Source organism: Sylvia atricapilla, chromosome Z (assembly GCF_009819655.1).
Source record: "Sylvia atricapilla isolate bSylAtr1 chromosome Z, bSylAtr1.pri, whole genome shotgun sequence".
NCBI classification, from domain to species: domain Eukaryota; kingdom Metazoa; phylum Chordata; class Aves; order Passeriformes; family Sylviidae; genus Sylvia; species Sylvia atricapilla.
Window position 1 is genome coordinate 68,295,369 of NC_089174.1, and position 22,932 is coordinate 68,318,300.

The 22,932-nt window shown below is 54.3% G+C and overlaps 1 protein-coding gene across 4 annotated transcripts in view; it reads left to right on the forward strand.

Moving 5' to 3' along the window:
• The window catches only part of TLN1 (talin 1), a 34,539-nt gene that overhangs the window by 3,075 nt on the left and 8,532 nt on the right, over positions 1-22,932 (forward strand). Inside the window, exons 1-47 of one of the 4 annotated variants that reach the window (XM_066339491.1) lie at positions 2,309-2,455; positions 2,533-2,696; positions 4,927-5,024; positions 5,261-5,390; positions 5,622-5,774; positions 6,060-6,202; positions 6,560-6,687; positions 7,191-7,251; positions 7,527-7,631; positions 7,956-8,111; positions 8,351-8,452; positions 8,653-8,729; positions 8,889-9,069; positions 9,737-9,850; positions 10,178-10,286; positions 10,465-10,673; positions 10,791-10,889; positions 11,079-11,129; positions 12,832-12,999; positions 13,270-13,564; positions 13,659-13,825; positions 14,186-14,314; positions 14,611-14,724; positions 14,924-15,037; positions 15,190-15,324; positions 15,468-15,596; positions 15,696-15,798; positions 15,871-16,079; positions 16,174-16,293; positions 16,457-16,654; positions 16,977-17,116; positions 17,206-17,299; positions 17,448-17,537; positions 17,708-17,830; positions 18,010-18,153; positions 18,484-18,645; positions 18,734-18,874; positions 19,109-19,290; positions 19,643-19,775; positions 19,895-19,996; positions 20,088-20,258; positions 20,418-20,567; positions 20,698-20,799; positions 20,903-21,022; positions 21,316-21,462; positions 22,204-22,370; positions 22,612-22,795. In XM_066339491.1, the coding sequence (XP_066195588.1) occupies positions 2,567-2,696; positions 4,927-5,024; positions 5,261-5,390; positions 5,622-5,774; positions 6,060-6,202; positions 6,560-6,687; positions 7,191-7,251; positions 7,527-7,631; positions 7,956-8,111; positions 8,351-8,452; positions 8,653-8,729; positions 8,889-9,069; positions 9,737-9,850; positions 10,178-10,286; positions 10,465-10,673; positions 10,791-10,889; positions 11,079-11,129; positions 12,832-12,999; positions 13,270-13,564; positions 13,659-13,825; positions 14,186-14,314; positions 14,611-14,724; positions 14,924-15,037; positions 15,190-15,324; positions 15,468-15,596; positions 15,696-15,798; positions 15,871-16,079; positions 16,174-16,293; positions 16,457-16,654; positions 16,977-17,116; positions 17,206-17,299; positions 17,448-17,537; positions 17,708-17,830; positions 18,010-18,153; positions 18,484-18,645; positions 18,734-18,874; positions 19,109-19,290; positions 19,643-19,775; positions 19,895-19,996; positions 20,088-20,258; positions 20,418-20,567; positions 20,698-20,799; positions 20,903-21,022; positions 21,316-21,462; positions 22,204-22,370; positions 22,612-22,795 (6,279 nt within the window). In that variant the 5' untranslated portion in view covers positions 2,309-2,455; positions 2,533-2,566. Of the gene's footprint in view, positions 1-2,308; positions 2,456-2,529; positions 2,697-4,926; positions 5,025-5,260; positions 5,391-5,621; positions 5,775-6,059; positions 6,203-6,559; positions 6,688-7,190; positions 7,252-7,526; positions 7,632-7,955; positions 8,112-8,350; positions 8,453-8,652; positions 8,730-8,888; positions 9,070-9,736; positions 9,851-10,177; positions 10,287-10,464; positions 10,674-10,790; positions 10,890-11,078; positions 11,130-12,831; positions 13,000-13,269; positions 13,565-13,658; positions 13,826-14,185; positions 14,315-14,610; positions 14,725-14,923; positions 15,038-15,189; positions 15,325-15,467; positions 15,597-15,695; positions 15,799-15,870; positions 16,080-16,173; positions 16,294-16,456; positions 16,655-16,976; positions 17,117-17,205; positions 17,300-17,447; positions 17,538-17,707; positions 17,831-18,009; positions 18,154-18,483; positions 18,646-18,733; positions 18,875-19,108; positions 19,291-19,642; positions 19,776-19,894; positions 19,997-20,087; positions 20,259-20,417; positions 20,568-20,697; positions 20,800-20,902; positions 21,023-21,315; positions 21,463-22,203; positions 22,371-22,611; positions 22,796-22,932 lie in introns of those variants that run through there. The other 3 variants (XM_066339493.1, XM_066339492.1, XM_066339494.1) reach the window with 3 other exon arrangements.

The following is a 22,932-nucleotide window of genomic DNA, read 5'->3' on the forward strand; positions in this document are numbered from 1 at the left end:
TGACAATGTGGTTGAGAATAGGTTTGACTGAGAATGAGTTTGCTTTCTCTGGAGGTGATCCAGCAAAAAATTTGGTGTGTGCTCATTGAGACTTGGTTTGTTTGGGATTTTTGGTTTTTTTTCTTTCTAGGGGGACAGCTTGGGTTTCAGTGTCCTTTTTTTTCTGGTTTGTGCTGCCAAGCTCCCACGCTGTCTCATTTGTTACATCTAGTCCAGCCTTTCTCTTTCCACATGGTTCCCAGAGGGGAGAGGTCTGTATGGGCTGAGCCCTCCATTGATGGCCTCACACCAGGTGGCAGATTTGCAAACCTTGTGTGATTAGTTACCACGTTTTGCTGACAAACCTCATCCCGGTTTGAGGAGGTCTTCTTTAGCAGCAGAGAATATTTCTGCTCTAGACACTGCTGTCAGCAAAGTTCAGCTGTAGAGCCTGGATTTTTCCAGAAAATATGGAAATTTAAGTGAACCGTGTCCCTTTTCTCTGAGGTCTTCCTTGATGTTATCAGCATCTTCCCTGCTGAACTCTGTCTTTTTTTTAAGTGGGAGTGGGAAGGCTTGAGTAGTCATCTTCCTGTGGGGGTCTTGGTAGGCACAATGACATCTGTGAAGGGTGTGCTAAGGGGTGCCTCTGGTGCAGTGCCTGGTTTGGGGTAGCTTTGTGAGGGCAAGAAGAGGATGCAGAAATAGTGGTAGATATTCTGGCTCCTCTCAGTTCCTCTCTAGTGTCTGACATCCTCCACTCCATCCTCCATGGTCTCTGACCTTGTCTTGTCAGTGGCATGTTCTCCTTTTCCTGCAGAGGGATGGAAAGCAGCTTTATGCTCAAGTTGATAATATTTTTAGATGTAGAGAAGTTGGCCTGGTGACCACAGCAGCCCGCCCTGCATATGAAATGCTTGGAAAACCCTTTCCATGACAAGGTGTTCCTCGTTTGTTCAGCTCCACAGCCTTGCTAGCACTTCTGGATAGATGGCAATGGCACAGGCGGGTGCCTCTGCCACCACCTTCCCTGCTTCTGATGGGTTCCCTCACTCCGGAGCTGAAGTGCATTTCATTCCTCAGCAGCAGAGACAGTAGGGGCCACGGGCCTCCGCAGAAACATTGCAGAACAGCTCAGGAATGCAGAGCTGGAACCACTCCATATGCTGGCGGAGGCGGCACGCTCCTTGGTCCCTGCCTCCCACCCCACACCACCAGCATGGCTTTATAGCTCTGCAGGAGCAGGGCCCCTGCCCTCTCACTTGCTCTTGGCCGAAACTGGACATGGATCCTGCTCCTAGGCTGTTCACGTCTGTGTTTGGGAGCAGCCTGCACTGGTGTACCCCTTCCCAAGGGGACCAGAGCTGACAGTGCCGGGCAGGGATGCACAGACTTGCCAAGTGCTGCTGCACTACAAGGAAGGCTGCCAGCACATTTTGCCGAGGAACCTTCCCAGGCCAGGCTGAGGATGCAAGATCAGCTTTCCCTGACAACCATAATAGGAAGTATGGTAGGAGCAAATCAGTCTAAAAGAGAATAAGCAGATGTGCATCCCACCAGTGCTCTTGCATCCTCCCATCACTGGAGTTTAAGGACATGGCATCCTGGGTCAGCACAACCAAGGACTCCCTCTGTATGAGCAGGGTCTCAGGGAGGGGAAAAGGCATGTCACTGCTGGAGAGCATCGGGTTGGGGCTGGACAGGGACCGGGAATGGGCATGGGCAGGGGCAAAGGCAAAGGGCTTGGCAGGGACTCTGAGGTGTTTGGCAACCTGGGAAAGCACTAAAAGCTGTTTCACAGTGGGTAGGCCCAAAGGGAAGGGCTCTTATAAACTGTATTGGGCAAGTGGGGCACTTAGGTATGACCTCCTTTTACCTCTGTTGCTTCTTTCAGCTTTTACTCTGCAATACAGATATTGCAGTTCTGATTAGGTGTTATTAAAGCTGGTGTTTTGGAGTTCTGTTTAGGGGCACTTGCTCTGAAGCTGCTCTATGCACTCCTTTAAGCCTGAATTCTGGAACTACCTGAAAGGAGGTTGTAGTGAGATGAGGCCCAGTCTCTCCTTCCAAGCCTGCAGTGAGAGGACAAGAGGAAATAGCCTTAACACTGTCTGCTGGCAACATGAGGGGTCCTGATAGCTGGGGCAGGGCCCTGCTAGCTCTGGGTCAAAGCTTGGTTTTCCTCTTGTGGCTTCTGTGTCATGGCAGGTTTAATTATAACCCCTTCCATCATGCTCTCACAGCTTATCTAGTGTGCTCCCTCATGCTCACTTCCTCTCCCTGGTGGTATGTGTTGAGTACCAGCTGCTGTCACTCCCACAGGCAAGTAAAATTTTCTTTAGGACCTTAGGGCAAAACGGTAGGGGTCCCAGTGCTGGTCTCAGGTCCCAGGCTCTGGAAACTGGGACCTCTCACAGGCTTGCCGTCATAGGCTGCAGCCCTTGCTTGCCACTAGAAGCCGAGTTCTGACTTTCAGGTGCTGCTGAAGGAGGAGAGAGCAAGCACATTGCTGGGGTCAGCAGTCAGAGCTCACCCATCTGTCTCCTCCAGCAGGTGACACAGGAGAGGGGACAGCCCAGCCGCCACCATGGTTGCCCTCTCACTGAAGATCAGCATCGGCAATGTGGTGAAGACGATGCAGTTTGAGCCCTCCACCATGGTGTATGACGCCTGCCGGATGATCCGTGAACGGGTGCCTGAGGCACAGACAGGACAGTGTAAGTCCATGGTGGGATAGCTGCCATGCCAGGGCTGTCTTGGCTTAGTTCCTAACGTTTCACTTGTCTCCCTTTTCTTTTCTATCTGTGCCTCTCTGGCACTTTGCCAGAGAAGTGGTGGGGCAGGGGAACCGGGGTCCGAGTCTTCTTGCCCAGTTGACATGAGGGTCTGAGCTTCTCAGACTCCCTCCTCAACACCCCTGAAGAAGGTTTTTGTGTTTAGAAGTTAGGAAATCACATTTGGAAGTGAAATAACTCTTTAAGCAATTTGAGTCCACTGCCCTTTCTGTCTCAGCTCTTCTGTCCTACTTGCATTCATCACCACTAGCTAGGGCTACGTGGGTTTAAACAGTTGCAGGGGTCATAGCAAACATTAATAAACCGTTTTGAGTTAATTTTTCCTTTCTCGGGATATATATAATCTCCACTGGGTCTGTCTCCCTCTGCCAGACCCGTGCTGGCACTCCATTACCTTTCTAGGCTGTCTCAACTCCAGTGTTTTTTTTTGCGGCCGCTAGGCTCACAATTTAGTCTATGGCTCATGAGCTTATGATGTGACTCACACCCATGCGGATGTGGCCTCTCCCCATCATGGATGGAGCGGGGGTTGGAGCTCTGGGATGCTGTCTCTGGGGCTCTCTTGAGTCCCTGCAACCCCTGAAAACGTCTGTGCCACAGAGGAGAGACAGCAAAGTGGAGGTCAAGAGTCGTGGGAAGAGGAGGGGGAGTGCAGCAACATCTGGGAGCAGTACATTCCTTGAGGTTGAAAGGAAATGCCTTCTCGCACCATGCCCAGCTGGTCAGCAGTCCAGCAGACCATGGCTTTCAGCTTCAGCAAGGGGCTGGATGTCTTTGGATATGCAGGGCTGTAGTGGTGTTGGAAGAAGCATTGCATTTCCTGCTCCTGGATGTGAGCCAGCCTGTTTATAAAAAAAGCAGCAAGGGGAAGGTCTTAAAGGGAACTTCTTATTCCTGCGTTCATTTTCAGTTGCTCACAGCCTTTCTTTTCCTGTGTGTTCCTTGCAGATTTGCTTCTCTTTGCTCTCCTTACGCACAGGCGCTTGGGCTCCTTTTTTGAGCTGCCTTGGGTTTTTTTTATTGCATTTGGGCTGAGGGAGCTTCGGTGTAAGTTTCCAGCTCTGCTCTTGCTCTGTCTCAGGAAGTGCCTCTCCCCGCCCAACCCATGGATCTGGGGCAAGCTGTTCAGTTTCCAGTGCTTTGGATTTATCCTCTTGGAATTTGCTTTGAAAACAGTTTGGTTTTTTTGTTTTTTTTTTTTTTAACTTCAAAAATAAAATGGCAAGCTTTCATGATTTTCTGCTCCCTGTTTAGTAGGATCCTAACAGCAATGCTAGCCAGGCAAGCGCAGGGCGGCTCAGGAATTTGTCCCTCCCCAAACAGAGCTGCCAACAAGATGACGAGTTATAAACATAGCCAACCAAGACAGCCTGCGGCGCAGGATTGTTGCAGAGGTGGAGAAGGACCTTTCCAGGGCAGAGCCAGGCGTGGTTCTGGCTTCTTGCTACACAAAAACGGGCCTGTCCCTGTGGGTCTGAGCTGGGGACCCACTGCTCAGGGTCCAGCAGCAGCCCTTTCACCAGGTACCCCACCCTGAGGGAGCAGCATTTGGTGAATAATATTTACTCACCACCTCTGAGGCCTTGTAAGCCTTGAGCCCATTCTCCTTCAGCTGCTTCTTCTGCAAAAAAGAGGAGTCTGAGCTCCTCTAGTTCCTCACACCAAGGTTCAATCATTCAGGTTGTCTCTGTATCTTTTCAAACTGTGCTGTTTCCTGAGGAGATGCAGATCCTACCACCAGAGAGTACTCAAAGTGTGGATTGCCTAGATTTTATAACCAGTTCCCAGCATTCTTCCTGGTGATCCCCAGCATTTTACTACCTTATTTTCACTACTACTACACATTGCACTGAAGATTTCAGAGAGCTGTCAGCCACAACTGCAAGCTCTTCTTTCTGTTATGTCTGTCAGTTCCAAGTTCAATGATGCGTAGGCATGCTGCAGATGATTTTTTCCATAGATAACTGTGGTAAAACCTCAGAGCTTGCGTGCCAGCTTTGTTGCCCACTCATTAGGTTTAGTCTCCAGCATTCACAGGGCTGCTGTGCTTCACACTTGGCTGCACCAGTGCATATCCCTGGGCACAGAGTGGCATCGTGGGGGCTCTGTGCTGCTCAGGATTGCCCTGTCAGAGACTTTGCCTGTTTTTCAGCCAATGATTTTGGGCTCTTCCTTTCGGATGAAGACCCAAAGAAAGGGATCTGGCTGGAGGCTGGGAAGGCTCTGGACTACTACATGCTTCGTAATGGGGTAAGTATCCATCCCCCATCCTTCCAGCTGCTTCCTTTGCTCTGTGGTTGGATATCTTGCTCACAGCATGGAGGTGGTGTGGGTGCCTGCCGTGCTGCTTTGCATTGTGCCCTGCAGCACGCCCTGTGACCTCCACAACTGTGCACTGAGCAGGGGGGAGCTGTTGGCTTGATGGTGGGAGGTGGGTGTCCTGCACTGGTGCCACTGCTGGTAGCTGTGCTCCGCTGTGCCTGCAGGATACCATGGAGTACAAGAAGAAGCAGCGGCCCCTGAAGATACGCATGCTGGACGGGACAGTGAAAACGGTGATGGTGGATGACTCCAAAACTGTCACGGACATGCTCATGACAATATGTGCCCGTATTGGTGAGGAGAGGGCAGCAACAGGGAGGAAGAAGGGAGGTGGGGAGAGAATGGAAGAATCTGGCAGGCTTCTAGGGGAGCAGCAGCAGCACTGTGGCAGATGGCCTGGCAGCAGGGGTGTTTGAGCAGTGTGTGACACTGGGAAGAGGACACTGCTCTGCAACCCTGTGTTGCTTCATGCTCTGTTTTTTTGCAGAGCAGTCCTGCTGAGTTTGATTCTCTGCTCTCCTGCAGGCATCACCAACTATGATGAGTACTCACTTGTACGGGAGATCATGGAAGAGAAGAAGGAAGAGGTTACTGGCACCCTCAAGAAGGACAAGACCCTGCTGCGAGATGAGAAGAAGATGGAGAAGCTCAAGCAGAAGTTGCACACAGATGATGAGTGTAGGTACCTGGATGTGCTGGGAATGGGGTCAGCCTGTGCTGATGGCCTTGGGGAGGGAAGCAGGGACCCCTGTGAGGGGAAGAGGGTGTGGAGAGGAACGTGTGGATGAGGGAACACGTGCCCACACTCCCTAGAATATCTCCTGCCTGGGCACCCAGGGCAGAAGGCTGAGAGCTCAGATGCATCAGGCAGACATCCATTTCTTGCTCAGCATAAGCAGCCCTGGGGCCAGGACCAGCCGTGCTTTGGTGCCTGTCCCTGCTCACACCCAGCATTGTCTGCAGTGAACTGGCTGGATCACGGCCGGACACTGCGTGAACAAGGCATCGATGACAACGAAACGCTGCTGCTGCGGCGCAAGTTCTTCTACTCTGATCAGAACGTGGACTCGAGAGATCCTGTGCAGCTCAACCTGCTCTACGTGCAGGTACAGCTTCCCAGAGCACCTGGTTCCACTGCCTCCTGCCAGGTCCTGACAAGGCTGGTGGCTGAAGGTTTTGTCAGGAGCCATGATGGGGGGGTACTTTGGGATACCCTGTTATGTCCTGGGTAGGAGCCACCACTGGCAATTTCAGCCCTGTCCTGATAGGAGCCATCCTGAAATCCTGCTGCTGTTCCTCTCTCAGGCTTGATGCCTGTAGGGAACAGCCTGGTCCTACATACTTCTGTTTCTCAGGGCCACTTTGTTTAAGTCTGTAAAACATGTCGTGCTTGATACAGAGCAGAGCAGTGACAGGGCTGCGTGGCTGCCCGGCCCACAATGGTGTCTTCTATTCCCATACAGGCTCGTGACGACATCCTGAACGGTTCCCACCCTGTCTCTTTTGACAAAGCCTGTGAGTTTGCTGGCTACCAGTGCCAGATCCAGTTTGGGCCATACAACGAGCAGAAGCACAAGCCAGGCTTTCTGGAGTGAGTGTCCTGGGGAGCCCCTGGGCTTGTCTTGAGGCAGCTGGAGCAGCTTTGCAGCACCCAGCGCCACACTGCCTTGTGGGTCTCTGGGGGTTTGGGTGCCTCTGGTGCAACCCCCGTGCTCCCCACAGCACAGTGCAGAAATGTAGGGATCCACACCAGTTGTGAGGGGTGGCAGTCCCCCATCCTGCTCCCTCTGGCAGCCCTTTAGCGACATGCAGTCAGTGCTGTGGGGGTAGCCCCAGCACACCCTCTGGCCTGCCTTGATGCTGCACAAAGGGTTGCATTCTCAGCACCTTTACCCCACTCTTAGCTAGGGCAACTCCAAGGACAGCTTTCATGCCTGCAGCAATCTCTCCCACATTCTTACTGCTTCCAGAAACTTCCATCTTGTGCCCTGGCAGGGGCTTGTCTGAGGCTTTGGGTTGGACTTGTTCATAGTCAAGAACAGACACTCTCTTTGGGCTCTGCTGCTAACAGCTCACTTGGCTGTCTCTTGGCAGGCTCAAGGATTTCCTGCCCAAGGAGTACATCAAGCAGAAAGGAGAACGCAAGATCTTCTTGGTATGTGTAGTGGGGAGGCTGAGATCTTCTCCTTACTCAGGAGCACCTTAGTAAAGGTTGAGGTGCTGCTGTCTGAGGAGGCAGCACACAGCAGTCTGGTAGTGGGTGAGAAACAGGAGCAGGAGCTGTAGGTGTGCAGACAAGGCAGCTCATGAGGTTTCAGAGAACAGAGCTGGGGCAGAGGATGCTGATGGATGGGTAGAGCCTGGAAAGGCTGCAGTGTTGTCAAGGCAGGACTATGGAGCTGGTGCAATATTCTGTCTTTGCTGTTGCAGGCCCACAAGAGCTGTGATGCCATGAGTGAGATCGAAGCCAAAGTTCGCTATGTGAAACTTGCCCGTTCCCTCAAGACTTACGGGGTCTCCTTCTTCTTGGTCAAGGTAGAGCAGCTGCTCTCCTGGTCCCACTTCAGACTCACCAAAATTCCGCTTCTTCAGGGTCCATCTATTGTGTCTCCAGCTGCTTCCCCTCAACCTATGTTGCTCCAGTTTTTTTCTGCATCACCCCTGTTGCATTTCCTGGTGCACTGCCTTCCTACTCCTTGATTCATGCTTTTTCTCACTGTCAAGCTACATGTGATAATTGCCACCACTAGAAAGTGTGGCCTTGGGGATGTTTTGGTAGCTATGGCAGACCTCAGATATCTCTGCCTTGATTGGCTCCATCCTGGAGATAGCCCACAGCCCTTCTGTTTTGGCCCACAGGAAAAGATGAAGGGGAAGAACAAGCTGGTGCCACGGCTGCTGGGGATCACCAAGGAGAGTGTAATGCGCGTTGATGAGAAGACCAAGGAAGTGATTCAGGAGTGGAGCCTGACCAACATCAAGCGTTGGGCAGCCTCACCCAAGAGCTTCACCCTGGTAGGGACCAGCACTGGTGCCCTGTGCCTGCTCCCCACTAGTGCCCATGCAGGGGGGCTGCTCTCACTCCAGCCCCTCTCCTGGCTGTTGCTCCATGGTGGCACAGCCTCACCCTCCTCTGGTGCCTCTCCTAGCGCTTGCTTTGGAGGCTGGCGCCTGAGTGCTTAGTGCATACCACAGGGGCTCAGGATGGCTGCCAATGTCCTGCTCCAGTGCTACCCTGTGCCCTGCTGTTGCAGGATTTTGGAGATTACCAGGATGGTTACTACTCAGTGCAGACAACAGAAGGGGAACAGATCGCCCAGCTGATTGCTGGCTACATCGATATCATCCTCAAAAAGGTGAGGCTGTGCTGAGAAGGGCACGATAGCCACTCTTTAGAGAGGTGTACAGAATGTGCCTTCCAGCTGCCTCCAAACAGCTATTGGCAGATGGTACTACTGAGAAAGCTGGAGGAAGGGCAGGGGGACCCTGTGACCCTGGTATAGTCTGCAGGAGGAAGAGAGGGCTTGGGGGTATCGTTTTCTCTTTCTCTTTGCAGAAAAAGAGCAAAGACCACTTTGGACCAGAGGGTGATGAGGAGTCTACTATGCTGGAAGACTCTGTGTCTCCAAAGAAGTAAGTCTTCCAGGAGCAAGGCAGCTGCCAAACAGAAGTTGAATGGAGAGTGTGCTCCAGTGAGGCTTGCAGCACAGCAAGGAGGAAGAGCTGCCACTCCCACAGAGCCTGGTGCCAGTGCTGTAGTATCCCTTTACCTGGTATTTCTACCCTTTTCAGGTCGACAGTCGTGCAGCAGCAGTTTAACCGTGTAGGCAAGGCAGAGCTGGGCTCAGTGGCCCTGCCAGCCATCATGCGGACAGGGGCTGGAGGGCCAGAAAACTTCCAGGTGGGCACAATGCCACAGCCTCAGCTGCAAATCACCAGTGGCCAGATGCACCGAGGGCACATGCCCCCCCTGGTAAGCTCTCCTTGTGCTCACCATAGGGTGCAAACTGAGAGGTGATTGTCAGACTAGTGTAGACCAATCTCTTTGGTTCCATGACCAAGTATTGTCTTGCTGTGAAGAGAAGGGGCTCTGTACCACTGGCCTTGTGTGCTTACTGGCCTGGCTGAGCTGGTGTCCTCCTGCACCTTCTCTGCAAACTTGAGCTACAGCATAGTGTTTTCATCTGACTAATGACTACAGTTTCTCATTCAGTTTGTGACTGGACAGCCCCACTAGGTGTGTGATTTGCAGTACAACCCAATGCCATGTTTTAGCGCCCCCATTTCTTGTGTAGTTGGAGCACAGAAGATGGGGGGAGCACTTGAAAAAGGCCATGAGGAGGTTGATTTCTTTTGCCCCATGCAGCCTGGTATGGAGACTTGCTGTGAACTCCTTGTGGGATCTCACAGCATTTTCTCCCCACTCCCCAAGAGCTGCTTAACTGTGAGACTTGATTGTAACCATGGTGGGATGAGGCATTTTCCAGTGGGAGGTGCAGAGGGGAGAATCCATTTTTGCTAGGAGACCTGCCTAGAGCGGTGCCATCAGCAGCATGTTGCAAGGGAACATTCGAGCCAAATATGTAATCCTAGATTCCAAGCCTTTGGCATATCTCACTCAGTCTGTTTTTATATTGCAGACCTCAGCCCAGCAAGCCCTGACCGGCACTATCAACTCCAGCATGCAGGCTGTGCATGCAGCCCAGGCCACGCTGGATGACTTTGAGACCTTGCCACCGCTTGGGCAGGATGCTGTGAGTACTGGGTGAAGGTGGGGTGCTGGGGGTGGACCTTGCTGGAAGCTGGCTGGGTGAGGCTGGCCACATTTGCAGGAAAACTGTTAGCTGCTGCTGGGAAGATCTGCTGCCTGAAAAGAGATGGGGTTATACGCCACTCTGTAGGCAGATGTCAAGGGGACACTTGGTCATGTCATTTGGTCAGGGTAGAGTAAAGAATTTGAGTGGTTACAGGTCTCTCTTGTCTTTTTCTTGTATCTTCTTCCTTGCTCTTCTCTGTGTGTGCATGTTTGCAGCTACCCACCACTTCTGCCACCATCTCCTGATCCTGTTCTCCCCATTCAGGCATCAAAAGCTTGGCGCAAAAACAAGATGGATGAGTCAAAACATGAGATCCACTCCCAAGTGGATGCCATAACTGCTGGCACAGCCTCAGTCGTCAACCTCACTGCAGGTATATGGAGAGTTGGAGTAGAGGGATGCCCCAGTTCAGGAAAATGCTTGATATCTCTTGTCTGAGCTGAAAGACTCCTGCTCCCTGAAAGGAAGACCACATCAGTGACAGGCATGGAGATGCTCTTGGAGCATCATTTGGAACACATCTCATCCTGACTCCTCTCTTCCCTGTGCAGGGGATCCAGCAGACACGGACTACACTGCCGTGGGCTGTGCTGTCACCACCATATCTTCCAACCTGACGGAGATGTCTAAGGGTGTGAAGCTGTTGGCTGCACTGATGGAGGACGAGGGAGGGAATGGGCGGCAGCTTCTGCAGGCAGCCAAGAACCTGGCGAGTGCTGTCTCAGACCTGCTGAAAACAGCACAGCCTGCCAGCGCTGAGGTAGGGAGCTGGAGGGGCTGTGGGACCAAGATGAAGTGGGAAGCCAAGGGAGACCACTGAGTGAAGTTTTAAGGCTTGCTCATGAGCCTGCTGTTGATTTTGCCTTGTTCCTTGCAGCCTCGCCAGAATCTCCTGCAGGCTGCTGGCCTGGTGGGGCAAACCAGCGGAGAGCTGCTGCAGCAGATAGGGGAGAGTGACACTGACCCTCGGTTCCAGGTGAGTGCACCCAGCAGCAACCAGGGACACCCACTCCCTTAAACCATCGGCCTTTGCACAGGACTCACAGGAGGGGTCCAGGCTGAGCATTCGTCAGTGCCCGGTGACTTCGTGAGGGAGGTGACAGGCCATTGCCCATCTCTGTCTCTAGAGTGATATAACACCTCTTACCTTGTGGATTCTGTGTAGATCCCAGAAAACCGGTGTGCTTGGATCCTGCCTGCCTCTGAACCAAAGACGGTAAACAGGCCTGTAGGCTTGGCTTGGTGGTCCCTGCCGTCTCCAGTGTGAAGGGGGCTCCTCTGGGAACTATCATCTGAAATCTTTGGAGAAGGGCTCTTGCAAAATTCTGCTTTTCTGGTGGTTGGATCTCAGAAGTTCATGCACTCGGGTTGCTGCTGGAGCAAGTGCTTGGCTGGAGATCACCCCTTGCAGCTGCCTCAGCTCCTGCCTGCTGCTCCCTGCCTGTGGAAGCTTCCTCCCTGCCCCACTCAGACCCAGTATGGGTGGAGCCCTGTGTGGCAGTTTTTTTAGATCAGCTGACTGCCAACTGGCTTGATTTCCCATGATTGCTCTTTCCAGCAAAAAGGAGGAAGCACACTTGTGCTGGGGGGACAATCTAGACATTATAGATGAAAATACTCCAGAAAGATGTTTCTGTTTATGGCAGCCACACAACTTCAACTGAGTAGAGAGGCCTTGAAAGATATCCAAGGGGAGCAGAAAAGCTAGGAGCTGTGCAGGAAGCCATGTTTAGCCATGCACAGTGCCAGGACAGAATATCCCCAAAGATCAGATTTAGGACTGGAAGACAATTTGCAGTAAAGGAGCAGGATGTTCCGCCTCACAGTTTTCAGACCCGAGTGTATGTACTTCCTTCCATGGGCGCAGATGCGGTGGCTCTGGGGACTCTTGAACTGGATGCATGCACTCTCCAGTTTTTCCTCCTGTCGCAGAAGGTGGTGGATTGCAGTGGGAGTAGTTTTGGCTTGCAGGAGGCAAGGCAAGGGGATGCTGTGACTCTTCTGGCTTGGTGGCTGGAAGCTTACCTGTTGTGGGGTTCAGGGCCACTTGCTATGAGCACACACACAGCAGGAGGTTGGCAGCTGCAGCAGGCAGAGAGCCCTGTCCTGCCTACCAGGATTTTTGCTATTTAGTGCTAGTGCTGCCAGTTTTCACTGGCAGTGTGCCACAGGGGCTAATCCTGAAGGCTGCAGTGTGCTGTCATGTCTGATGCCCTGCAGGAAAGCTGTTCACCATGTGCTGCTGGTCCCAGCCTGTTGTGTACCTGCCACCCAGGAGAGGAGGCTGGTTATGTTGTTACACCACTCTTTGAGCTTCGGGAATAACAGCAGAGATGTATTCTACTTTGTCAGTCAACAAGATAGAATTGAAATTAAAAATAGCTGTCATATCTGCAATACAGGTGACCAGCATGGGATCATCTCCCACTTGCCTCTTGCTAGCAGCTGCCCATGGTGTGGGTGTGCCATGGCTGGCTTGTGCCTGCTGTTTGGCCGTAAGAGTTTGTCATCTTTTTGCTGTGTTTAGATGTTTGCAAACCCAATCAAATTCAGACAGTACCAGCAGTGCCTTGCAGCAAGTTCTTGCTGTGGTACAGTCAGGGACTGGTGGTTGCTTGGGGAGTGGGTTTTGCAGTGATGCTGGGCATTGCCCAAGCTCCTGCGGGTGGTGTTTGTGGCAGTGCAGGCTGCAGCTCAAGGCCAGGCTACAAGCCTCACCACCAGCTGTAGCACACAGTGGAGATGGGGTCGAGGTATTGCCGGCCTTTCCAGGTATCCAGTGCTGCTGGTGCTGGAACAGAATGGATGAAAGGCCCCCCCAGGGCTCACATTTCCCATCTGAATATTTCACAAGAGCCCTGCAGATGGCTGTGGCTGCTCCTCCTGCTGTCTCATTGACTCTTTCTGTCCCTTCCCAGGACATGCTTATGCAGCTGGCAAAGGCAGTGGCCAACGCTGCCGCTGCGCTGGTGCTCAAAGCCAAGAACGTGGCTCAGAAAACAGAGGACGCCACGCTGCAGACACAGGTGATCGCAGCGGCCACCCAGTGTGCCCTCTCCACCTCCCAGCTGGTGGCCTGCACCAAGGTAAGCAGCAAGGTTAACCCTTGCCTCAGTATGGCTGTGAGCTTCACCTGATTGGGGGGCAGCTTTGCAGCACAGTCCTAGGTGTGCCAGGACCACATGTCCTAAGGCAGGACATTGGGAATCTGGCACAGGAAGTGTGGGCTGCCTCTTGTTTGAGTCCTGGCCACTGTGCCTGGGCAATGAGGATCCTCTTTGGAGGAGCTGAAGTTTGAGATATCTCCTCCACAGAGCATACCATTCTTGTTGCCCAGTCTTTCTCCACTCTTCCAGGTTGTGGCTCCTACAATCAGCTCCCCAGTCTGCCAGGAACAGCTGATCGAGGCTGGCAAGTTGGTGGCCAAATCGGCTGAGGGGTGTGTGGAGGCCTCTAAGGCAGCCACTAGTGATGACCAGCTCCTGAAGCAGGTAGGGGTGGCAGCCACGGCTGTCACCCAGGCCCTGAATGACCTGCTGCAGCACATCAAGCAGCATGCCTTGGGTGGGCAGCCCATCGGGCGCTACGACCAGGCCACTGACACTATCCTCAATGTCACTGAGAATATATTCAGCTCCATGGGTGATGCAGGTGAGAGTGAGACACCCGGGCAGAGCACAGTGGGTAGGGAGCTATCAAAGAGCCCTTGGCACTTGCTAACAGGCCCACTTCCATTCTGTTCCAGGGGAAATGGTGCGTCAGGCTCGTATTCTGGCCCAGGCCACCTCTGACCTTGTCAATGCCATCAAAGCTGATGCTGAGGGAGAGACAGACCTGGAGAATTCACGCAAGCTTCTGAGTGCAGCCAAGATCCTAGCTGATGCCACTGCCAAGATGGTGGAGGCTGCAAAGGTCAGTGTGTAGGGAGGGATGGATGCTGCTTAGTTCCCAGCCCTGTCCAATGCTATTGGCTCAGTGCTGGGTAGGGGATGAGCAGCCCCTGGTTGAGCAGCAGTTACCAGAGCAAAGTCTTGCCCTGAACCAGGGACCTGTCTGTTAGGCTCCTCCTGTGGAGGAGCTTCAGGAAGCTTTGGGTGGTTGCAGAGGAGCTGTTACCTCTCCTGTTGTTGAACTCTTCCAGAGAGGCTTTGAACATCTCCTGAGTACCATAAACAGGGATGCCTTGTTGGGGCCAGAGCAGAGGTACTGCTTCAGAAGGAAAAGTGACTCCATGGTCCCTAAGAGGTGTGATGGATTTTCTGTTTTCTCCAGGGAGCTGCAGCCCACCCAGACAGCGAAGAGCAGCAGCAACGGCTGCGTGAGGCAGCAGAAGGGCTCCGCATGGCAACCAATGCTGCAGCCCAGAATGCCATCAAGAAGAAGCTTGTGCACAAGTTGGAGGTGAGATGCTGAGCAAGGATCTGCAGAGGGCTAGCAAGCACAGTCAGTAAGCAAGACCTGACCAGGTCTGTAACTCCCCTTTCCAGAAGGGTAAAGTCCTTTTCAAGTACTATGTCCATGCTGCATCACAGAGAGATCTCTCTTGCCTTGTGTGTACTGTGTTGCTTTGGGGTGCTGGGTATGCTTGGGTACTGCAGGAGTAGGCACAGCAGAAGTTGTCTGGGGGATCTGGGCCCTGGTCGTGGTGGGGGGCTCAGTACAAACTGCCAGTGTTAACCTACGCTTCCCTATGCCAGCATGCAGCCAAGCAAGCCGCCGCCTCGGCCACACAGACCATTGCTGCTGCTCAGCACGCCTCCTCCTCCAACAAGAACCCTGCTGCACAGCAGCAGCTGGTGCAGAGCTGCAAGGTAAGGGCCTGGGCTTGATCCTGGCATCTCCTCTGCTCCCTCTCCTTGTCTTATCTCCCCTCGGCCATACTGGTGCTTCCTGCACCCGCACAGTGGTCAGACTGGATCCCGGGGTCCTCACTTAGGTCCTGTAGGAGATGATCTTTGAATCACTGTGTCCTTCTAACTGATCCTCTCCAGTGACCCTTTTCTCTGGCAGGTGGTGGCAGAGCAGATCCCGATGCTGGTGCAAGGTGTGCGAGGAAGCCAGTCCCAGCCAGACAGCCCCAGCGCTCAGCTGGCTCTCATTGCTGCCAGCCAGAACTTCCTGCAGGTACCCATGCTGCCCAGAGCCTCCCATGCTTGCTCTGGCATTACACTGTCCTACTGTGCCTGAGCCTTTTAAGACACTTGGAGATCTGCTCACAGGCAGCTGAGATGCTGTGTGTTTGTCCCCTTCTCACTGCTTTTTTTCTGGCCCAACAGCCTGGTGGGAAGATGGTAGCTGCAGCCAAGGCCACTGTCCCCACCATAGCGGACCAAGCCTCTGCTATGCAGCTCAGCCAGTGTGCCAAGAACTTGGCTGCAGCTCTGGCTGAACTCCGCACAGCTGCCCAGAAGGTGAGAGGCTGAGTCCCATCCCGCAGTGAGGCACCAGCTGTGCAGAGCAGTGGGAAATGGTGGAGACAGCCTGATGGCAGCTTCTGCTGCAGCCAGCTGGGCTTAGTGGTCACCTGCTCGCCTTCCCTTCTGCCCCTTCACAGGCTCAGGAGGCATGCGGACCCCTGGAGATAGACTCTGCACTGGGTCTGGTGCAGAGCCTGGAGAGGGATTTGCAGGAAGCCAAAGCAGCTGCCCGTGATGGCAAGCTCAAGCCTTTGCCAGGAGAGACGGTGAGGGTGCAGGGAAGGGTAGCTCAGGGTGGACTCTGGGGCAATGGACTTACCAAAAGGTGCAGCTCACCAACATGTCCCAACTCGGTCCCCCTGCAGATGGAGAAGTGTGCCCAAGACCTGGGGAACAGCACCAAAGCTGTCAGCTCTGCCATCGCTCACCTCCTGGGGGAGGTGGCCCAGGGCAATGAGAACTACACAGGTACTGGCCTCCACAACAAAGCTGGGGGAGGGGGCACTGAGCTGACAGGTACTGACCTCTCCATCCCCCCAGGAATTGCTGCCCGGGAGGTGGCCCAGGCCCTGCGCTCGCTCAGCCAGGCTGCCCGTGGGGTGGCAGCCAACACATCCGACCCACAGGCACAGAGTGCCATGCTGGACTGTGCCAGTGATGTCATGGACAAAGCCAACAACCTCATCGAGGAGGCCCGGAAAGCAGTGGCCAAGCCTGGTGACCCAGAGAGCCAGCAGCGCCTGGCCCAGGTGGGGACAGTGGGTACCCCAGTGTGCTCCGTCAGGCTATGGGAAGGGTGTGAGGCTGGCTGGGAGGTGGTGACCACTCATTGCTTCCCTGCAGGTGGCCAAGGCAGTGTCGCAGGCCCTGAATCGCTGCGTTAACTGCCTGCCAGGGCAGCGGGATGTGGACGCTGCCATTCGCATGGTGGGAGAGGCCAGCAAGAGGCTGCTCTCAGATTCGGTGAGCTCAGCTGGGACAGGAGGGGAAGGGGGAAGTCTTCTGGCAATGCAGGCTGGTGCAACTGCATTGGGTTCCTCTAGCATATCCCCAGGCATGTGCCAGACTTTCATCCGCTATCTGCACTCATCTCTCTGCCTCTCCTAACCTCTCTCCTTCCTTCCAGTTCCCTCCCAGCACTAAGAGCTTCCAGGAGGCGCAGAGCCAGCTGAACCAGGCAGCAGCAGGACTCAATCAGTCTGCCAATGAGCTGGTGCAGGCATCGCGTGGCACCCCTCAAGATCTGGCCAAGTCCTCTGGCAAATTTGGACATGACTTCAATGAATTCCTGCAGGCAGGAGTGGAAATGGCCAGCCAGTCCCCGGTGAGAGGACATGCCTGTTTGGGCATCCTGAATGCAGGAAGAGATGTGGGTTATCTCAGAAGGTGCCTGACCAAAGGCAGAGTGGCCAGGCAGTGGTGGTTGGGGTGGCTGTAGTTAGTGCAACCAGGGAGATGGGGACTGGAGCTGTGCAAGATCACAGCAACAGGGAGAAGGTGACTTGGGTTAGTTAAGCAAGAATTCACGTATCCTTGCTGTTGGTGGACAAGTTGGATGAAGGGAACTTGGAAATCCCCAGAGAAGACCCAGGATGGGTGTGGACTTTAAAAAGGTGCTGCAGAAAACTCATCTTTGCTCCTTGCAGAATAAGGAGGACCAGGCACAGGTGGTGTCGAACTTGAAGAGCATTTCCATGTCCTCCAGCAAGCTGCTGCTGGCTGCAAAGGCTCTCTCTGCTGACCCTGCTGCCCCCAACCTCAAGAATCAGCTGGCCGCAGCAGCACGGTGAGAGGAACTGCTCCTTGAGAGCAGCAGTGGGGCTGGGTGGTGAGGCAGGCAGTGATCTGTGGACCTTTCTCCCATGTCCCTGGCAGGGCTGTTACTGACAGCATTAACCAGCTGATCACGATGTGCACTCAGCAGGCCCCAGGCCAGAAGGAATGTGATAATGCTCTGCGGGAGCTGGAGGTAAGAAGCCACATATTGACAAAGCACTGGAGGGGTTAAAATGCTGAGTGTGGAGGGAGCTGCACCCTGCTGCAAGGAACAGAGAGAATGAAGAGGAGGTGCAAGTGGAATTGCAGTTCCTCTGGATGTGACACCTTTGTCCCTGCAGACGGTGAAGGAACTGTTGGAGAACCCCACCCAGAATGTCAATGACATGTCCTACTTCAGCTGCCTTGACAGTGTCATGGAGAACTCCAAGGTAAGCCCTGAATAGAGGTTTTAGGGGGAACAGGAAGGGCTTGGAAAGGATATGAGAACAAAGGGAAAGGTGGTTCTTCCCCTACTGATGAAGCACAGTGAGTTCTGATCCTGGGAGCACTACAGGAGTCAGGGGTGGTCTCCATAACCAGTGTGTGGTGTGTCCTGCAGGTGCTGGGAGAGTCCATGGCTGGCATCTCCCAGAATGCCAAGAACAGCAAACTGCCCGAGTTTGGCGACTCCATCCGTGCCGCTTCCAAAGCTCTCTGTGGGCTGACAGAGGCAGCTGCCCAGGTGAGACACACTCAGTCGCAGCCCTGAGCCTTACCCCAGGGGCATAGTTGTTGCATGCACCCCACCTCTACCCTTCCACATCAGTGGGAAATGCTGCCAGACTCCTCGGCAGCCCATGTCCTCTTTGAGCCTCCCTGCAGTGTGCACGCTCTCTCTCACCACGTCTCCCATGCTTCTAGGCTGCCTACCTTGTAGGGGTCTCAGACCCCAACAGCCAGGCCGGACAGCAAGGCCTGGTGGACCCCACTCAGTTTGCTAGAGCTAACCAAGCCATCCAGATGGCCTGCCAGAACCTAGTGGACCCTGCCTGTACTCAGTCTCAGGTGAGTGTGTGGTGGGGCTCCATTACAGGCATTTGCTTGCATCGAAAGGAGTAGGAGGCTAGTTGACAGTACTGCATCCCAGGAGTTGGCCAAGATGATGGCTAGTCTTATCAGGCCCCATCAGCTGCACTGAGAACCAGCTGGTAGTTTGGTGCAATGGTGACAGTGCAGATAGGGGGCTCTGTGGGCATACAGGATCTTGGTGATCCTTCTTGGGTCCCAAAAGGGATCCCTGTGGTCACTGTTGCCCTGCATAGGGTGGGTGAGAAGAGAGAGCTGTAGGAATAGCCAGTCATGTTGGATCCTGCCTTACTCTGCTTTCCCCTGCAGGTGCTGTCAGCAGCCACCATCGTAGCAAAACACACCTCAGCCCTGTGCAACACGTGCCGTCTGGCATCCTCACGCACGGCCAATCCTGTGGCCAAGCGCCAGTTTGTCCAATCGGCCAAGGAGGTGGCCAACAGCACAGCCAACCTGGTGAAGACCATCAAGGTGCAGAGTCCTTTCTGAGGCAGTGTGGTGGTGATGGGTTTTGGGGTACAGTGGTGGTTGGGTAACTGCTCTGGTCTCTCCATGCCAGGCTCTGGATGGCGAGTTCAACGAAGAGAACCGGGAGCGGTGCCGTGCTGCCACTGCCCCTCTCATAGAGGCTGTGGATAACCTGACAGCCTTCGCCTCCAACCCAGAGTTCGCCACCGTTCCTGCTCAGATCAGCCCAGAGGTGGGATGCTGCTGGGACAGGGAGGATGGAGCTTGGCTGTGACGGGCTCTGCTCTGGGGTGGAGAGAAGCTGTGCCTTCCCCAAGCGTGGGGGGCCTGCACTGAGGGGATGTGATAGGGAGATGGCAGTAGGCCTTGGGCTTTAAACGGCTGCTCCAGGGTAAGGGTCATAGGAGAGAGAGCAGTTTGCCATGCACACTCTCTTACCTCACCAGCCTGTTGTCTCCCTGTGCAGGGGCGCAGAGCCATGGAGCCCATTGTCATTTCAGCCAAGACCATGCTGGAGAGCTCTGCTGGCCTCATCCAGACTGCTCGCTCTCTGGCTGTCAACCCCAAGGATCCACCGCAGTGGTCAGTGCTCGCTGGCCACTCGCGCACAGTCTCAGACTCCATCAAGAAGCTGATCACCAACATGAGGTGAGCAGAGTCCTTCTGCTGTGGCTGTGGCTCTGGCCCTGCTGGCACATACCCCTGCTCTGAGCAAGCATCCGTGGAGATGTTTTGGCTCATCATCTCCTTGGGTGCAGCTGGTGCAGGCAGGCAAGGGACAGTATGGAAGATGCTATCCCTTTTTGTCCTTCCTGGAAGCTGCTCCTCCAGTTCTCACATGGGTTGATGGGAACACACATTGATGTGCCCAGGCTCTATCACACTGGGTTGCTCCAAAGCCCAGGAGAGGGGCCTTGCCTCTTACCAGCACTAGCCATGGCTGGAGGTGAAGAGGTGGTATAGCAGCTGCCAGTGCTTGGCTGATTCATCTGTCACTCAGGGACAAAGCTCCAGGACAGCGGGAATGTGATGAGGCCATTGAGGTCCTGAACAGATGCCTGCGGGAGGTGGACCAGGCATCCCTCGCTGCTATCAGCCAGCAACTGGCCCCCCGGCAAGATATCTCCCAGGAGGTGGGTCAGGGACGTGCTGTGGGCAAGCCTAAGGGACTGGGCAGCCTTCCCTGGGCTCTCAGTGGCATGAAGGGACCCAGCCCTGCCGTAGCCTCATGCAACACCCTCTCTTTGCACAGGCATTGCACAATCAGATGATCACAGCTGTCCAGGAGATCAGCAACCTGATCGAACCTGTGGCTGCTGCAGCACGGGCCGAGGCCTCACAGCTGGGGCACAAGGTAATAGGGGTGTGGCACTAGGTGCCTGGGGAGGAGAGGTACAATGCAGCTGGGGCTGGAAACTGCTGGTGCTGACACTGCTCTTCCCTAGGTGTCCCAGATGGCTCAGTATTTTGAGCCACTCATTATGGCAGCTGTTGGTGCTGCCTCCAAAACACCCAACCACCAGCAGCAGATGAACCTCCTGGACCAGACCAAAACACTGGCTGAATCTGCCTTGCAGATGCTATACACAGCCAAGGAGGCTGGTGGGAACCCCAAGGTGAGAAGGGAGGGCACATGTCAATGGCGTGCCCTCCTTTGTGGGTGCTGCATGGTGTACACACATGTGCCAGACATGGAAAACCCAGGGTCAGTGTGCAGCATCCTGTTGGGAGGGGAGTTGCAGCCTGCCTTCACTCACTCTGGCTTCTTCTTGCAGCAAGCTGCTCACACTCAGGAGGCTCTGGAAGAGGCTGTGCAGATGATGAAGGAAGCAGTGGAGGACCTGACCACCACCCTGAATGAGGCAGCCAGTGCTGCAGGTGTTGTTGGGGGCATGGTGGACTCCATCACCCAAGCAATCAACCAGGTGAGGGGAGCAAGGAGAGGATCTGCACAGGGCTGGGTGTGGGGGAGAGGAGGAGTCAGAGTCAAACCCTACAAGCTAAAGACCTTGTGGGTCAGAGCTGGAGCCAGAATCTCCTGGTGGTCTCTTGCAGCTGGACGAGGGGCCCATGGGTGAGCCAGAAGGTACCTTTGTGGATTACCAGACCACGATGGTGAAGACAGCCAAGGCTATTGCAGTGACTGTGCAGGAAATGGTGGGTGCAAGCAAGCCTGTCATTGTAGAATGCACTGCCTGCCACTCAGTCAGGCTGCTGCCTTCTTTGCCCTATCCAATTCCTGCTCTTCTTCCATCAACAGGTCACCAAATCCACCACCAACCCAGATGAGCTGGGCATACTGGCCAACCAACTCACCCATGACTATGGGCAGCTGGCACAAGAGGCCAAGCCAGCTGCCCTCACTGCTGAGAATGAGGAGGTGCGAGCCTGGGGGAAGTGCTGGAGTGTGCTGCGAGGCAGAGCAAGGGCTGTTGGGGTGTAAGAACAGAGGACAGGGACACTTGAACCTCCCATTGGAGCTGGGGGCAGGCTGCTTTCACACCTCCCCTGAAACGTGACATATAAACAAGGAGCAAAGCTGTGTTTCCTTTTTCCTTCTCCTGAGTAGGAGGATTGGGAAAGAGGAGCTGGGTGGTGGGTGTTTTCCAGTGGGTATCACAGATGCAGGGCTTAGTTCCCTGCTGACTCTGTGACACACACATTCCTCTGCAGATCGGCTCCCACATCAAGCGCCGGGTGCAGGAGCTGGGTCATGGCTGTGCTGCCCTGGTCACCAAGGCTGGGGCCCTGCAGTGCAGCCCCAGCGATGCGTACACCAAGAAGGAGCTGATAGAGAGTGCACGCAAGGTTTCTGAGAAGGTAGGTGGTCTGAGAGAGAGGTTTGACAGCACGGTGAGGTGGGAGGGATGCTGGATTCAGCTGTGTGCCCTTGGAGCTACCATGTCACGTTCTTTCCTGGTCCGGTTGGATCCTGTTGCGTTTCTTGGCCACACTCTCCCTGCCCAGCTGATGGGGTGAAGGATAGATTCCCTTCTCCAGACACTCTTAAGAGCAGTTGGTGCTTGTGTGGGTGAGTGTGATGTTCAGGTGCTGCCGTCTGCCTGGGAAAACTGACCTACACACTGGTGACAGGCCAGGGCTCTCCAGATCATTTGTTGCAGAGTTGAGCAAGCATCTGCAGCAATGCTTGCAGCTCATGCTCTCCTTCACCTTTTGCTGGCATCCTGTCCATGAAGCCAATCTAAAGAGCACACTTCTGAAGAACAGATGAAAATGTGGCTTAAACAGTCTAATTGGTAACGGTAGAACAGCAGTTCTTGTAAGCAAAAACACAAAAGTAAACACTTGACAGTTGTGCCTGGTATCTGCAAATCTTACTAATTTGAAAACTAGCAGAGTTCAGCATCTCTTTGGCCACCAAACATGATAGGTGCAAAGTAAAAATAAATAACTGAAAGCTAAGAAGGGGTATGCAGACCAAAATATTCTCAGTTCCTCTTGGTATGAAGCAGCTCCACCCGTGGAGGTGTTGGAGGTGTGTGCAGTAAGGGTTCCCTGCACCTGCTCTGCTCCCCCAGTCACTTAACTCATACCCCACAGGTGTCTCACGTGCTGGCAGCTCTTCAGGCTGGGAACCGCGGGACACAAGCCTGCATCACAGCAGCCAGTGCTGTCTCCGGCATCATTGCTGACCTCGATACCACCATCATGTTTGCTACAGCAGGAACCCTCAACCGGGAGAACTCTGAGACCTTTGCTGACCACAGGTACCCAGGCACCATGCCCAGCCTCTGCTCAGCTAGAGACAGGGGTGTCAAGCTGTGTCCCGTGGTCTTTCTGAGCTGTGGATCAGCCCCAAGGAGAGCTGCAAGCTCAGGTCGTGCTGGCTCAGTTTTCTGTAACTCTAGCTTGTACATGGAAAAACCAGGAACCACAGTCTGTCTGTACCCCAAGGACCATGTGTGCAGTAGAGGGCCATGCCCTTCCTGATGCACTTTTTCTCTCCAGGGAGGGCATTTTGAAGACAGCCAAGGCACTGGTGGAGGACACCAAGGTGTTGGTGCAGAATGCCACAGCCAGCCAGGAGAAGCTAGCCCAGGCTGCCCAGTCCTCTGTGTCCACCATCACCCGCCTGGCAGAGGTGGTGAAGCTGGGTGCTGCCAGCCTGGGATCTGAAGACCCAGAAACCCAGGTGTGATTGGGTGTGTGGGCTGAGTGGAGGCTGTGGGTAGCTTACTTGGAGGGGTTGAGGGATGCAGATGTCATGTGGTGCTCAGGCTGGATCCCAAGAGTTGGGGAGAGAGGGGGCTGGGCTTTGGCTGGTGCTCA